The sequence below is a fragment of the Macadamia integrifolia genome, chromosome 12, assembly GCF_013358625.1.
Source record: "Macadamia integrifolia cultivar HAES 741 chromosome 12, SCU_Mint_v3, whole genome shotgun sequence".
In the NCBI taxonomy this organism is placed as follows: Eukaryota; Viridiplantae; Streptophyta; class Magnoliopsida; order Proteales; family Proteaceae; genus Macadamia; species Macadamia integrifolia.
The window spans coordinates 13,573,359-13,588,056 of NC_056568.1; the positions used below are offsets into that span (position 1 = coordinate 13,573,359).

General features: G+C 35.9%; 1 protein-coding gene across 1 annotated transcript; it reads left to right on the forward strand.

The window, feature by feature from the left end:
- The first annotated feature begins 8,173 nt into the window (after positions 1–8,173).
- Positions 8,174–10,575, forward strand: LOC122058195 (exocyst complex component EXO70B1). Its single transcript, XM_042620749.1, has one exon. The coding sequence runs from the start codon at positions 8,496–8,498 to the stop codon at positions 10,404–10,406; it is 1,911 nt and encodes a 636-aa protein (XP_042476683.1). The 5' UTR covers positions 8,174–8,495; the 3' UTR covers positions 10,407–10,575.
- Positions 10,576–14,698: the final 4,123 nt, after the last annotated feature.

Genomic DNA, 14,698 nt, shown 5'->3' on the forward strand with positions numbered 1-14,698 from the left:
TGGGTTCTTGTCAAGCTCCAACCTTATAAGAAACAATCATTAGTGGCTTGAGCCAGCAACAAATTATGCAGGAGTTTTTACGGGCCTTTTTAGATAATCCAAAAGCTGAGTTCTATTGCTTATAAGTTACAACTACCAGATGAGAGCAAGATTCACCCAATATTTCATATTTCTCTTCTAAAACCATTCAAGGGGGATGTCAACACATCATACAACCCTCTCCCAGTTCATAGTGTGAGTAATCGCCCTGTTGTTCTTCCCTTGGCCATTTTAGACAAGCGTCAAGTTTGGGTGCGTGGGGAATTGGTGCCTCAAGTGCTGGTTCAATGGACAGGTTTGGCTCCTGAGGACACTTCTTGGGAGAATTTCAAAACTCTTCAAGCTGCTTATCCACAGTTGCACCTTGAGGACAATGTGTCTTTCGAAGAGGATGGGAATGATACACTTGGACCACCTGTGGATGGACCACCACTTATACAAGAAGAGGATGGGGCTTATCAAGAAGGAATCTCAACCAGGGGACCACAGTCTTCTATATCAAGAAGGACAAGGAAGGTTCCCCATTGGCTAAAAGATTATGTGGTTAGCCATTAGGAAAGTAAATAGTTTAAAAGATGGTTAGTTAGTTAGACAAGTGGGTGTTAGTCTATTAAACAGCCCAACTTATCTTTCTCTATAGCTGGATATAAACAGGTAGTACTCTTCGTACTGGGTAATGGAAAATAAATTCCTTTTTTCTTATCTTCTTCCCCAATCCCCTGTTCTTGAGCTATGTTCTTCTTCTTCCTTCCTTAATCTCTCATTTCTTTCCTCCCAAACTTGCAACTATAGAATCTGGTTCTAATAGTTATCTATATGGGGTGACTCATGCCGTTGTGGGGTCATTGATATATGTGAAATCACTGTTATTTTCAATCTCGACAAGATCAATAATTCCATGAGCTTGGGCTTCTATACATAAAAATATCCCTTTCCATGTCTTCATACATCCATAAGGCTTTTTCGTTCTTTGTGCAAAACCCTTTGAGGGTTTCACAAAGTTTAAGTTAGCTCTTCCCCTTTAGGACAATTCTCCTGTTTGTGCCTTATAAAAAGAAACTAGCAGGTTGGTGTATCAATACCTTGATGATATAACATAATGAAAAGTTTTTCTATCTCACATCATGGGGCAAAGGGAAGACATAAAGAATACCAATAAGGTCAAGGCTTAGATACCAGATCAAGTCCATGAGATTATTTTTGTACACCCCTAATCCCAATCTCATACACCCTTGGTCCGGGGGATTGGAATTCATTAACTATAGAAAGATAAAGTGGATTTTGAATCCCTCGGATCAAGGGCGTATGAAAAGAATCTCATACGTGAATCTGATCCAGATTTAGATACATGTTGTTTTTAAAAAAAAAAAAAAAAAAGTGACCGATGACAGTTATAATAAGTCTAATGGATATGTTTGGTGGGTGAACCTGTTTGTGCTTACCACCTCCAAAGCACAAACATGCATTGTATGGATCTCTAAGATACCTTACAATCCACTTGGCTACTTCCTAATTCTCTTTTCAATGGTTAACAAGAAATCCACTCAATTCCAAACACATGTGGAATGTTAGGTCATGTATATATCATGGTGTACATCAAACTTCCTACGATTGATGCATAGATTATTTTTTTCATCTATATTCTTCCTTGCTCAATTAAAGAGTTCTCCTGTTGTTCAATCTGAAGTGAATTGCAAGTGGAGAGCTGATCTACCCCACCTTTATCTATATTAAATCTTTCAAACATATTTTGTATGTACCTTACTAGGATAGTAAAATTGTCTTGTCTTCCTATCACAAGGGAATTTTATACCTAAGATTTGTTGTGCCAATCCCAAGTCCTTCATGAAAAGGACTTACTAAATTCTTGCTTCAACTTGCCAATTTTTTTGATATCATGTCCAAGAATCAACAAGTTATCAATATAGATTATTAGAATTATAAAATTACCTTCTAAAATTTCTTAATGAACAAGTAATGATTTGCTTTTTTTCTTTTGTACCCATGATCCATCATGAATAAATCATACTTCTTGCATTTATCACTGTCTTAGTGCATGTATCAAGCCATAAGCACTTCCTTAACCTACAAATCATGCTATTTTTATCCTTAACTTTGAAATTTCTAGTTGTTCCTTGTAAATCTCTTTCTCCAAATCATCATAGAGAAATGTTGTCTTCACATCAAATTACTGAACTTTCAAATTCATACTTGCAGTGAGATCTAATACAACTCAATGGATGACATATTCACTACAAAGAGAAACTCGATGCTTTCTTTTGTTCAAATCCCTTTATGACCAACCTCGCTATACCTTGGTCGTGTTTTAAATTTTCCTTTTTTAAATAGAATGTAACATCCATTAAGGATGAAGAGTTAGAGACTTCTCAAGTCATAATTTGAGAAGTTATCATGTCTAATAAAGGTTGAAGAAGGACTTTGCATGTAACTAGAAGTTGGACTGCATGATTGTTGCTTTGTACTTGCATCTCACTCTTTCTAGAAAAGTAGGTTGGCTGCTGGATTGTCTTGGTGGTGGACATAATGCATGTAGGACATTTTGGCCTGACTGATCTACATGGTACATCATGTATCTATACCTTATTATAGTCTATTGTTACAAACCTGTGGCTAATTTGTAGTGGTGCTTCAAGTTGACAGCTGGATCCCATTAAGTTGGAATAAAGTTTTGGATAATGTTGATAAATATTGTCATTTCATATAAATATTGCACAAATATTGTATCAAAAAACTTTCAATCTCTTTTTACCCCCATACTAAATATTACATTCTATTATTTTTTGAGAATAAAACAAAGGGAGATTAAAAGAAGGTTACAACTTCTTAGTTCATCACTTCAGTGACAAGTCGTTCTCTTACTAGTGAGCTTCAACAACATTGCAATTTATTTTTTTAGGTGAATATCTAATGTATTCGACAAAGTGCAAGAAATAAAAGAACTGAAAGAAAACTATGAAATCAAGAACAAACCACTTTTGACCAGGGGGCAACGGGCGGGGATCCAAGATTTGAGTAGGTCAAGAATAGATCATGAACCTATTGTAGGGAGTATCAATACATGATTCTTAGTAGGTTTGCACCTTTCCCCATAACCTCAAAGGTGATCAATTCCCAGATTACGTGAATAGTTCTAGATTGCCATTTCAATTCCTAAAGGTTCGCTCCATCCAAATGTGGAAAATGGTAGCACCAAACACAATCTTACCAATTGAATCTGAATAAACTTTCCTTTAAAGTTTTCCTGATCCACCTCTACTCTACCTCTAGGTCACAACCTCTGATTGTCAGATCAATATTTACACATAATCCCTCCCTGGAGATGTGAAGAGGAATGGACATAGAAGGAATTAAGTATTGGATATCCTCCTTTCTAACAAAAACAATAAGAAGACAGATAGAAAACTTGTTTGAATTGAATGAAGGCTTGAGTTGAAAGAGTCTTAGTCAATACTCTCCACAAAATAAAATTATGTGTACTTCGTGGGGATGTGATTGTTGAACCAAACCACATCGAACCAAAACACCGACATTGCTATTTAATTCTTCCTTCTAAAATCAATGCAAGCATATTAAAGTCATGGTTTTTGACTAATTATTATTCTAATGAAGACTTTGATGCTTTTATTATTAATTGAATATATATTGTATTAGGACTAAGGAGCCGAAGATTTCCAAACTCCATAGTCCATAATATTGGTTTTAAGTTAGTTGACCTCATACTCTCCTCTGGCTGGCAATGCCAGAATTAAAGTATATTATAATTGATAGTTTGGGTGACTTTTACAATTCAAACATTCCTTACTTTTATATTTGAATTTTGTTTTAGAGAAGAAATTAAACATCTATATTTTTCACTTCATGCCATCAACATAGGGTAATATATAGGTATTTGTATTAATTTGTTCTTTCACCAATGGTTAAAATTTATGTAGAAAATTTCACAAAAAAAAAAAAAAAAAAAAAAGATCTTTTATTTATTGATAATTGATTTTTTTTTTCAAACAAACCTGAAATTCATATAAAAGCATATGGAGAATCTACATTGACTTAATATTTAAAACATGGCTAATTGATGGTGTGAAAAACATGTCCACCAAATTTAGGTATTTTTAAAGTTATAAATGACATTTAGTCGTAGTTATAATGAGGAAATGATTAGCATATATAATAGTTTATTTACATGGATTATTTTATTTCTTCTTAAAGTCAATAATAATCCTACCCTTGCACTGAAAATAATGATCTTACGTAAGAATCAAATCATGAAAATCGTCACCAAAGTCAATGTTTGATTTTCTCATACTGTAAATGGCCCATTCTTATAGTCAATAAAAATATAGAAGGTTTCTTGTAAAATAATTTACTGAAAATTTTAAACTTGTTAGTCTCTACCAAGTGGAGTCAATTTAGTGGATTCTATTTTGTTCATCATAATTTATAAAGTATAAGTAAAAGTTACCATTTCAAATTGGCCACAAATCAAATTTCAAATTCAAATTCAATTTCACTACCATGTACATCCATGCACTTTGTATTTCTAAGTATCTACTTACTGGCATGCATTCTTGGGTAGATCTCGATTTTTCAAGTTCCATGTTACCACTTGGTAAGTTCTTATTAGTTAAAATTTCATATGAAAGTAAAGGACCTTGGAGTCTACCTTTTTACAAAATTTAAGCGCATTTAACATACCAAGTGGTAGATTTTAAGCCAATAAGATATATTTTACCTTATATAATTATTAAGGATAGACATCAGTGTAACAATAAAAGTTGATGTTTCTAAAAGTCAATAGATGAATCCGATCCATCCAATCTTTATGTTTTCATTTATTTATTTATTCATGAAATTTAAATTATTTATTCCCACTCAAAGTTGGGAGAGTATACAGTAATATCTGTAGATCTAATACACATTTATGAACATACATGTGATGTGTGTGAATATAAATTGGGGTTTTCGATTGAATTAGGATGTAACATTTGACGTATGGCTAATCTTGACTATGTCCTCTTTATCCTATGGGTAGATTGGACATTTCATTTATCCATATGTTGAAATAGATGCCTTGTGATATTTAGAAAACTATCTAACCTTTGTGACAATTATAATTCATTCCTGAATTATTAATTGTAAGGGGCTCCTCTATCATGCAATCAAGCAATCAGTGCTTCTTCTCTATTTTCAGCCTCTCTTTGCCTTCCTCTAGGATTGGTTCTGATTCCTCACGGCCAACGATGGCATCCTTCTCTTCTTTCTCTTCTCCAATGGTACAATGATTTCTAGTTCTCGATATCATCTTGAACTGCATTCATACCCAATAGGTCAAACTTTGAATTAACTAGCTAGCAAGAAGCGATATTATTAGTTTGTTTTTACATAAAAAGAAAATAATTAACTAAAAGAGGAAGGGTTTAGTACACAACCATAAACAAAGTCGTTCGATGTGAAGTGAGGGTTTACGATGCACCTCTCTCAATTCCATCCACTGACTATATGCATGGTTGTGCATGACCGTTCACACAACCTTTTGCCAAAAGTAAATTAAAAAGAATTTTTTTATAATGAATTAAAAAAAAATAGCGAAAAATTTTGTGTTATCCAGCATTCCAACCATGAAAAATATACCGATGGACAAACCAAATTAGCAGGAAATTAATAATAAAAAATAAAATTGCAAAAAATTAGATTAAGAGTTGGATAATGTGATTAGTCTCTTAAAGCAACTTATTTTTATTATTTTTTTGTGGCAAGTGATTGGTAATCAGATATGCTACAAAGGCTCTCAGTCAAAGCTTCACCAAACAATTTAGCAACCTCAGACGACTATGGATGGCCCCACATGTAGCCACAATAATATATCAATTTTTTATTTTTAATTTTTTGTTGAAGTACATAATAGTATATCTTAAAACAATCCACATGAATATCATTTCAGAAGATCTCATTATTATAATTCTGAGAATAGTTGTTGAAACTTGAAACTTTCCTTTTTAAATAATACTTATCGGTTGAAGAAAAATAGCAAAGGAAATGAATCTGAGAAGAGTGGTTAATCCAACTTTTAAATAATGCTTTTTGGTAGAGAAAAAAATAGCAAAAGAAATGAAAGAGAATTCAAACAACAAATCACACACTATTTATTGGATCAAATCAAACTAATTTTATGGATTACCTGCAAACCTGTATCCATTATCCATTCATCTATTTTTAAGTGTTGCCTTGTGAGTTTGTCTGACTGAGTGAGCTATCATGTGTGCTGTAAACCATATCGAATGAGATTTGGTAAAGTACCGATGTGACAAAATGGTTTTTTTTTTTCATATAATGTAGTATCGATATTTAAGACAAAATCATTTGATATACATTGATGGTGTCAAAATACCAAAACTATATTGAATACCATATTAAAATATCGAATATAAACATAAAGGGCAAAAAAATGACAAAAAAATTGTACTGAAACCAAATATTGATGTGTGATTCGATTGTAGAAAATATGGTAAGGTGGATGTGAGGGATATAGCCAGATTTTTAGGAATTGGTATTAGATCGATCATACCAATTGATCCGTATCATCAATACTGTGTCGATGATATATATATATATATATATATTTTTCTGGATAAGAATTAATGATACAGAATGGACAAAAGGTAAACTAGTAAAAATACAATACCATATTAATATCTTTGAGAACAACATGTAATATAACCGATATATCAGATACAATATCAGTTTCAAAACTCAAAGAATGTCGGTTATGATGGTTTGAACATGTCCAAATGAGGCATTTGGATGCCCTAGTATGGAAGAGTGACCAGATGTAGATGGATGTAGTTAAAAGGGCTAGGGACAGACAAAAAATGACCATTGATCAGGTAGTAAGAAGAGCCATGCAAAAGTTAAGTCTATTATAAAAGCTATTGGTATAATCCATATTTGCACTTTGTGTGGTTATGTTTAATATCATGCCGTTCACTTATTAATCCATTAATTGTTGAAAAAAATTATGATGTCACCAAATTTGAATTCATATAATTTATTCCTTATTGTATAAGTTGAGAGTTCAATTTTATTTTGGGTTGAAATTTTCAATTCAATTGAGGCCAACCATCAATTTCCCTACCCTACCCTACCCTGGTGTCATTTTAATTGCTCTCTTTACAAAAATAGATACATATAATACACAAGATTCTCACTTCTGCAAGGTCTCTAGATGGAGGTCTACCCTCTTCCTCTCTCTTTCTATTGTTGATATTAATTGAATAAAATCCTTCTTAAAAGTAGTCTACGACTTAAAAATTGGAATTGACTCTAACTGCACTTGTTTTGGTCAAATTCGGATTTAATTGTGGCTCTCCTCCCTCTCAAATACTACATCTACAATCACATGTGGTATTACGAGTTTGTGATATCCACCTCTAACCTTATTTCCTTAGCCATCCTATCAAAGGGTGCTCCACCCATTGATTTTAATTCAAAATGAGAACAAGGATATTAAGTCAAAGGTCAAAATTCCAATCCATTTATAGAAACCATGTCGGAAAAGAACAAGTAAAAAACTATCGGGTTTTATTTGGTATGCATTCTTCAAATTGATCCTAATCTCACACGCATTCTAAAACGAGAAAATAGAAAAAAATGAGTTTCATAATGGCCTCCAAACTCAAAAAATCTATTTCAAAAATCATACCAAACAGAGAGAGAAAGAGAGAGAGAGAGAGAGAGAGAGAGAGAGAGAGATCATGAAAATGGATAACAGGATAAGGCAATGTTTGTGGTTACAATAAGACTCCAATAAATAAACATATTTACGGATAACCCACTCTATTTTATTTCTTGTCTTTCTCTCCTTTTTTTTTTTTTTTTTTTTTTTTTTTTATTTCCAATTATTTCCTTGGACTGGGGACTCACTGACTCAGTCAGTCCTCTATAGTCGTCGTCACTGTCCTTTTCAGTTCCAGCATTTCCTCTTCTGTTCTTCTTTTGGTCTTTTCTTCTTCCCGCGTTCTCTCCTTTCCTTCTTTATTTCTTCTCTTTTTCTCTTTTTCTTTTTTTCTCCTTTTCTGTGATCCCTTTTTATATTTTTATATTTTTATATTTTTTTGTTTTTCTTCGTTCCAACGACCTGACCCTCTTCTCCCTCTCTCTCTCTACGATGATTTACTACTCTATAGCAGCTGCTCTTTCGCAGAAACCGCGTCCCTTGAAGAAGAACCCTTTATTACCTCATCTTTTTTATGTCTTCTCCCTATCCATAGCCAACACTTCTCATCAGCAGACCCTTCTTCTTCTCTTGATTACCATTTTCAAATCCAAATCTGTACTGGAAACCTTATCCCTCTTTTGTTTTTAATCTCAGGGATGTCGATATTGCCTTGGGTGTGACATTCTGAGATTGGATTGAAGTGGAAAGGTGCAATCAGACGTTAATGGCTGAAAATGGTGAAGATAAACTCATTGCTGTTGCTCGCCACATCGCCAAGAGTCTCGGCCGGACCGAGACCATGGCTGATGACATTCTTCAGTTCTTCTCTACCTTCGACGGACGCTTCTCTAGGGAGAGGTTGTCTGAGAAGATCGATAGTGACGATCCTCGAAGCTACGCTGCTTTGGAGGAGACTTTGAAATCTCTTGACCGTCGGATTTCTCTGTATGTCTCGGCTGATCAGCCCATTTGGTCTGTTTCCGCCGATGCCTCAGCCTTCCTGGATGCTATTGATGAATTGCTATCCACCTCTAGGGATTGGAATTCCTTGGCTGCTGAGAAATCTATTGCTGCTTGTTTGGATCGCGTCGATGAACTTCTTCAGCAGGCGATGTTTCGGCTTGACGAGGAGTTCCGAATGTTGATCGAGAGAAGCGCTGAGGCGTTTGATCTCAGCCGCTTGTGCGATAGATCCGAAGCAAATGGGAATTACTCGTTCGTCTCGGACGACGATGAAGATGCGGATGCTGAAGACGGAGAGGATCGGATCCCAGTCGCATATCCGGTCTCAGATTACGATATCGTGATCGATGCTCTTCCCTCTGGGACGATAAACGATCTACACGAAATCGCAAAGAGAATGGTCGCTGCTGGGTTTGGCAAGGAGTGTTCTCATGTCTACAGTAGTTGTAGAAGAGATTTCTTAGAAGAAAGCTTGTCCAGATTAGGATTACGGAAGCTGAGCATCCAAGAAGTTCAGAAGACGACGTGGTCGGAGCTCGAAGATGAGATTGAGAGGTGGATCAAGGCTGCAAATGTGGCACTTCGGATTCTTTTCCCCAGCGAACGAAGACTCTGTGATCGTGTCTTCTTTGGCCTCTCCTTGGCTGCCGATCTCTCGTTCATGGAGGTATGTAGGGGATCCACAATCCAGCTCTTGAATTTCGCTGACGCGATTGCAATTGGGAGTAGATCGCCCGAACGACTGTTCAAAATACTTGACGTCTTTGAAACCCTAAGGGACCTCATGCCCGAATTTGATGCCCTCTTCTCCGATCAGTACTGTTTGTTCCTTCGGACTGAATCGGTGACTATCTGGAAAAGACTTGGCGAAGCAATCAGAGGAATTTTCATGGAATTGGAGAATTTGATCAGACGAGATCCTGCAAAGGCCGCAGTTCCCGGTGGAGATCTTCATCCAATCACTCGATATGTGATGAACTACCTACGCGCTGCCTGTGGATCACGCCAGACTCTCGAGCAGATTTTCGAAGAGAACCTCCCCTTTGCTGGAGATTATAGGAACTCTGAAAAAATGGATCGATCCACATCTTCGTCATTATCAGTTCAGATGGCTTGGATAATGGAGCTCCTAGAGAGCAATTTGGAGGCAAAATCAAAGATTTATAGAGACTCGGCTCTGTGCTCCGTTTTCTTGATGAACAATGGTAGGTACATTGTTCAGAAGGTGAAAGATAGCGAATTGGGTTCTCTTCTTGGTGACGATTGGATTCGAAAACATACTGCAAAGGTCCGCCAATGCCATGTGAATTACCAGAGGAACTCGTGGAGCAAGGTTTTAGCAGTGTTGAAGATGGATGTTAGCTCACTGGCACCGAACTCAGCTTCCAGGTTGATGAAGGAGAAGCTCAAGGACTTCAATTCACAATTTGAGAAGATGTGCAAAGCCCAATCCACATGGATTATTGTCGATGATCAGCTTCGAACGGAGCTTAGGATTTCTGTTGCTGGGTATGTGCTGCCTGCATATAGGAGCTTCTTAGGAAGGATGCAAAATGCTCCTGAAATAGGGAGGCATGCGGGGAAGCATATCAAGTTCAGTTTGGAGGATATTGAGGCTCGGATTAATGAGTTATTCCAGGGAGGTGGAGGATCTACTGGTGACCGGAAGTGAGGAGGGAAAAGACTGTAGTCGAATTTTAGTTTTGCTAAATCGTGTTTTTACAATGAGTGATTGCTGGTCTTGTATTTGTCTGTTTGTTGCCAAGTAGTTGTGTATAACACCAGAATCAAAGTATATGTAAATGACACAATCTTCAGAGATTATTACAATCTATTTATCAGAGGTCAGAGGTAGTGAGAAACTGAACATGCTTCTAAACCCACTCCAATTTACCCCCCCCCCAAGGGGAAAAAGGAAAAACCGAAGGTAGTCTGTCTACTAAATGTCTTGCAAGAGAAACGAAAAATGAAAAGGTAATCATTTGTTTCCCAAGGACAGCACTTATCTAATCATGCAGTTGGACGAGTGTCAATATAAATAATGATCAGAGAGGTCATATATCCTTTGGCTGTTGGAATGGATGTTCAGGAAAAAATTTCTCACATTGTTTTTTAATTGTAAATTAGTAGGTTCCCGTTGACAATGAATCTTACTTGCAATGGGAAAATTTAGTTGGCATGTTTACCAGTCTTATCTCCCTGTTTGGAGATTTTCTGTTCAAATGATAGGAGCTGCATGAATAATACATGGATGAAAAAGTCTGTTATCACATAATAATATGTAGACTCTTTTGACAGCATGCTTTGTCTGAGAGAACAGTTAGCAACTTTCATCTGTAAGTTACTAGTTCCTTTCTTGTGTCATTCACTTGATTCATTTATGAAGAAACCTGGTGCCGATACATACTGAAAAGGTGAATCATAATTTTTTCTAGGTCTGCATTATTTGCCAAAGGATGAAATGTTTGAAGAAATGGATCGCTAGCCTGTTCCTCAAGGAAGGTTTTAGGAACAAAGGTATACATTCTCGATTCTGAGAGGATATGAATTCAGTAGCAACTTAGCTATTGTCTAATATTGAGTTAGGCACTTAATTGAGGATATGACATCATTGCACAACCTAGAGAGATGATCCACGGTTGAGTTGGGATCAAGACTGCTATAATATTTCGCAGTCTTATTAAATTTAATTGGTTGTCTGAATGTCAAATAGGTTACTTATATTATCTTTCCTGTGAGAAGCTTCATGTGATTGAATTGATATCTTAGTAAAAAATTCAAACCTTGAATAATTCATGTCACCTAGAAGAAGAGATATGGGTATTTATTATTATGGTCAAACACCAATATTTCTCCTAAAGTAGAACTGCACTGTTACTGGAAGAGGGGTGCATGTGATTTCTGCATATATAGGATCTAGGCTGCTATCTCAAATGCAAAAGAAGTTGCAATGAAAATCAATCAGTCAAGTATTTGATCTTGGAAGGCAACACTTGAAAGAGAGGGTGATTTTCCTCTTTCTGATATATTGTGGACTCTGCAGCAAGACGTTGTTTTAGGAATTCTGATCATCCAGATATTGCTCGAATAAGAATGCTGTTGGTAGGAAGAGTGATACTCCTTTCAGGTTAGTTCCTTTTTCTTATGATTTGTGAAATTGATTCCTTTTAATTTTCTCTCCAAGTTAATGTACCATGCATGGGCTCTTTGTGTTTTATTGTTTACTGTGTCGAAGTGTAGAAACTCAGAATTTTGAACTTCAACTGATATTGTGTTTAACTGTTTATGAGTATTTGTGCTGTCTAAATGGCTCTGTTATTGGGCTAGTCCTTCTATTTCCTGTTACTGCATCAATTTGTCAACAAGTATTGAGTTTAGATGGGAGTTGTCCCTTGTGAATGGGTCGAAACCCAGTGCCGAATCCTCAGAATGAGTTCCGGCATGTCTCAGTTTCAGGCCTGACCGAAACTAAGTCCGAAACCAAGATCCCGATCCTAGGTAGTTTGACGCCAGCCGTTGTGCTACACTGGTAGTCTGACATGCATGGGGTGGGCACTGTAGAAAAGACAAAAATCTAATAAATATCTTTCATTAATTCACAAAAAATAAAAAAAAAATCAAAAAAATAAAAATAAAAATCGAAAAAATCAAAAAAATAAAAATAAATCATTAATTAAAACACTCATTTGTTGCAACTCTGATGATCTAACTGTAAATTACTAAATTTTCTATCAAGCAAATAAGGTTCATTCGAAAATTTTAATTGTAAATAGAATGAAATCTAATATACTTTATAGACAAATAAAAGTAACAAATCATGATTTACCTTGGTTTCTTCTATATAGACAAATTAGTGAAAATCATTACTGCGACTATAATTGTTAAGAGTTATAATTCAAATGGTTGAACCCATGCTCAGTAAATAAACATAAAACAGATGGATGAAAACAGTATTTCTACCTAAATTAGTTTCATTCTGAAATTAAGAGAAAGCTATTCATAGGGCTGACATTGATATTAACAATCAACTTAGGTTCATTGGGATGGAGTGGCGACAAGTTCCATACAGTGCTTGTCAAATGTTTTCTATCTTCTAAAAGTTCCCGACTTAGTTTTTGAAATCTTGATGTAATGCCCATCTTCTTGCTTTCTCTTTCATGAGCAGAGAGTCGTCAGTATGGGCCCGTGGGACTAGTCAGGCCAAAGGCTAGATACCCCCCGTTAGCCAAGCAAAAAAAAAAAGAAAAGTCAACTGGATCAAACACCAGTTCCATCAACCTTGATCAAACACAAGACAAATCCCAACAAGGAAAAAGCAGCAGCAGCCGCAGCCATGGTTTAATTCTTCAAATCGTTCAGCTATAGGAGCCTCCTTGCTTTGTATTAATAGTGATAATGGGGGAGGGAATACAGACTAGCAATTGGAAGGTTCCAAAATAAGAAACCCCACATTTGATTGCCTATTAATTAAGCTTCTAAAAACTGAAAATAGAAACAAACTGAAAAGGAAACTAATGACTTGACTCAAATGCTAATTTAACTCCTAAGAAATAACAAAAACCAACAACTTAAATTAATAAATTGAACTCAACTAAAAAGGAAACAAACTAGTTAATCCCATATGCAACCTTAATACCCTTAGTTTAGACCCATAAAAGTGGTCCATTACACTCCAAACTACATGGACCGAAGGCCCAACATATATACAACCCAACCCTAGATTTATTCCTAATAAAACAAGCCTAGTTTGGTGAAGAATCTGCATCATGCAAACTGTTAATCAGAGGCCCTTTTTCTCTTTGCTATCTAATCCTGATCAAAAGAGGTTACAAGAAGACTCTGTTGCAGATCAATTGAGAGAGTGAACTTCTTGAGTTCTCAAACCATAATTGATGCAGGTCAGCACCAAGATAGGTACTTTTTGAATTACCAATGCAGGAAGAACCAGCCCAAGGCCAAACAAGGCCATGTGGTTCACCATCGAACCATTTTCTAGTTCAAACCAAGCCTAGCTTGTGTGTTCTTCTGAATCACTGAAAACCAGAATCGTGGGACATGTTTTGCTGTTTTGAATTTCCTTGTTATCTAGTTTGTTTGGATTATGTGTAGACGTCCATTCCTTTTAATTTCCTGTCCTGATGGTTTCTTGTTAAGTGGAACATCCAACTCACCACCACAGTTTGGAGAGTTTCTCTTTTCTTTGTTTATTTTTGTTTCCTTCTTAGAAATTTGTTTTCTAAATAGAGTTCGAGGCTTAAATACTCAAATCTATATATTGATTTAAGAGTCGTAGAGATCCCCATATTTTTATTATTTATTTATTTTTTAAATTGAATAAAGCTGGCTTTTGCCTCCAATGTTCTATGAGATCCAGAATAGTGCTGTGAGGTTCAGAACAACCCTTGGTGAGATGCTAAAGTAGGACTGATGGGATTTCAGTCTAGTTCCAGGTGAGATGCTTGGTTCATATCCATCTTTCTTCCATTCTTTTAGTCTATCCACCAATGATTCAAGTTAGTAGTTTCTGCTTTATATGTATTCAGCTTTCGTTCATATTCTATTGCTGTATTATCTGTTTTGTATTGAGCACATCTCAGACTTCAATCTGCTTTCAGTTTCAGCTACAGGATTTCACTCTAAATATACCCACAGTTCAGTTTTGATTTTGTCATTTCTTGCACTAAATCCTATGTTTCACTTGCTGGAATCTTCAGACTATGCCGTTTTTCTTTGATACTGTACTAGTGTACTGTTTTGCTTCAGATTTAATCCCAAATTCTGATCTTTTATTTTTCTACGTATTATTTGCTGCTGTTGCTTAATCTGGTTCCCTTCTTTTGCTGTTCACCTTCACTGAATATCAGTGCTAATCCCGAACCAGTGAAATCCAGTGGGAGATCAGCTTGTGACAGGATCGCACGAAATAAAGTCAAGCCAGATTTTTTTTTTTGGGGGGGGGGGGGG

What these genes read in the sequence shown, in the direction of transcription:
- LOC122058195 (XM_042620749.1), top strand. Translation starts at nt 8,496, where the DNA reads ATGGCTGAAAATGGTGAAGATAAACTCATTGCTGTTGCTCGCCACATC.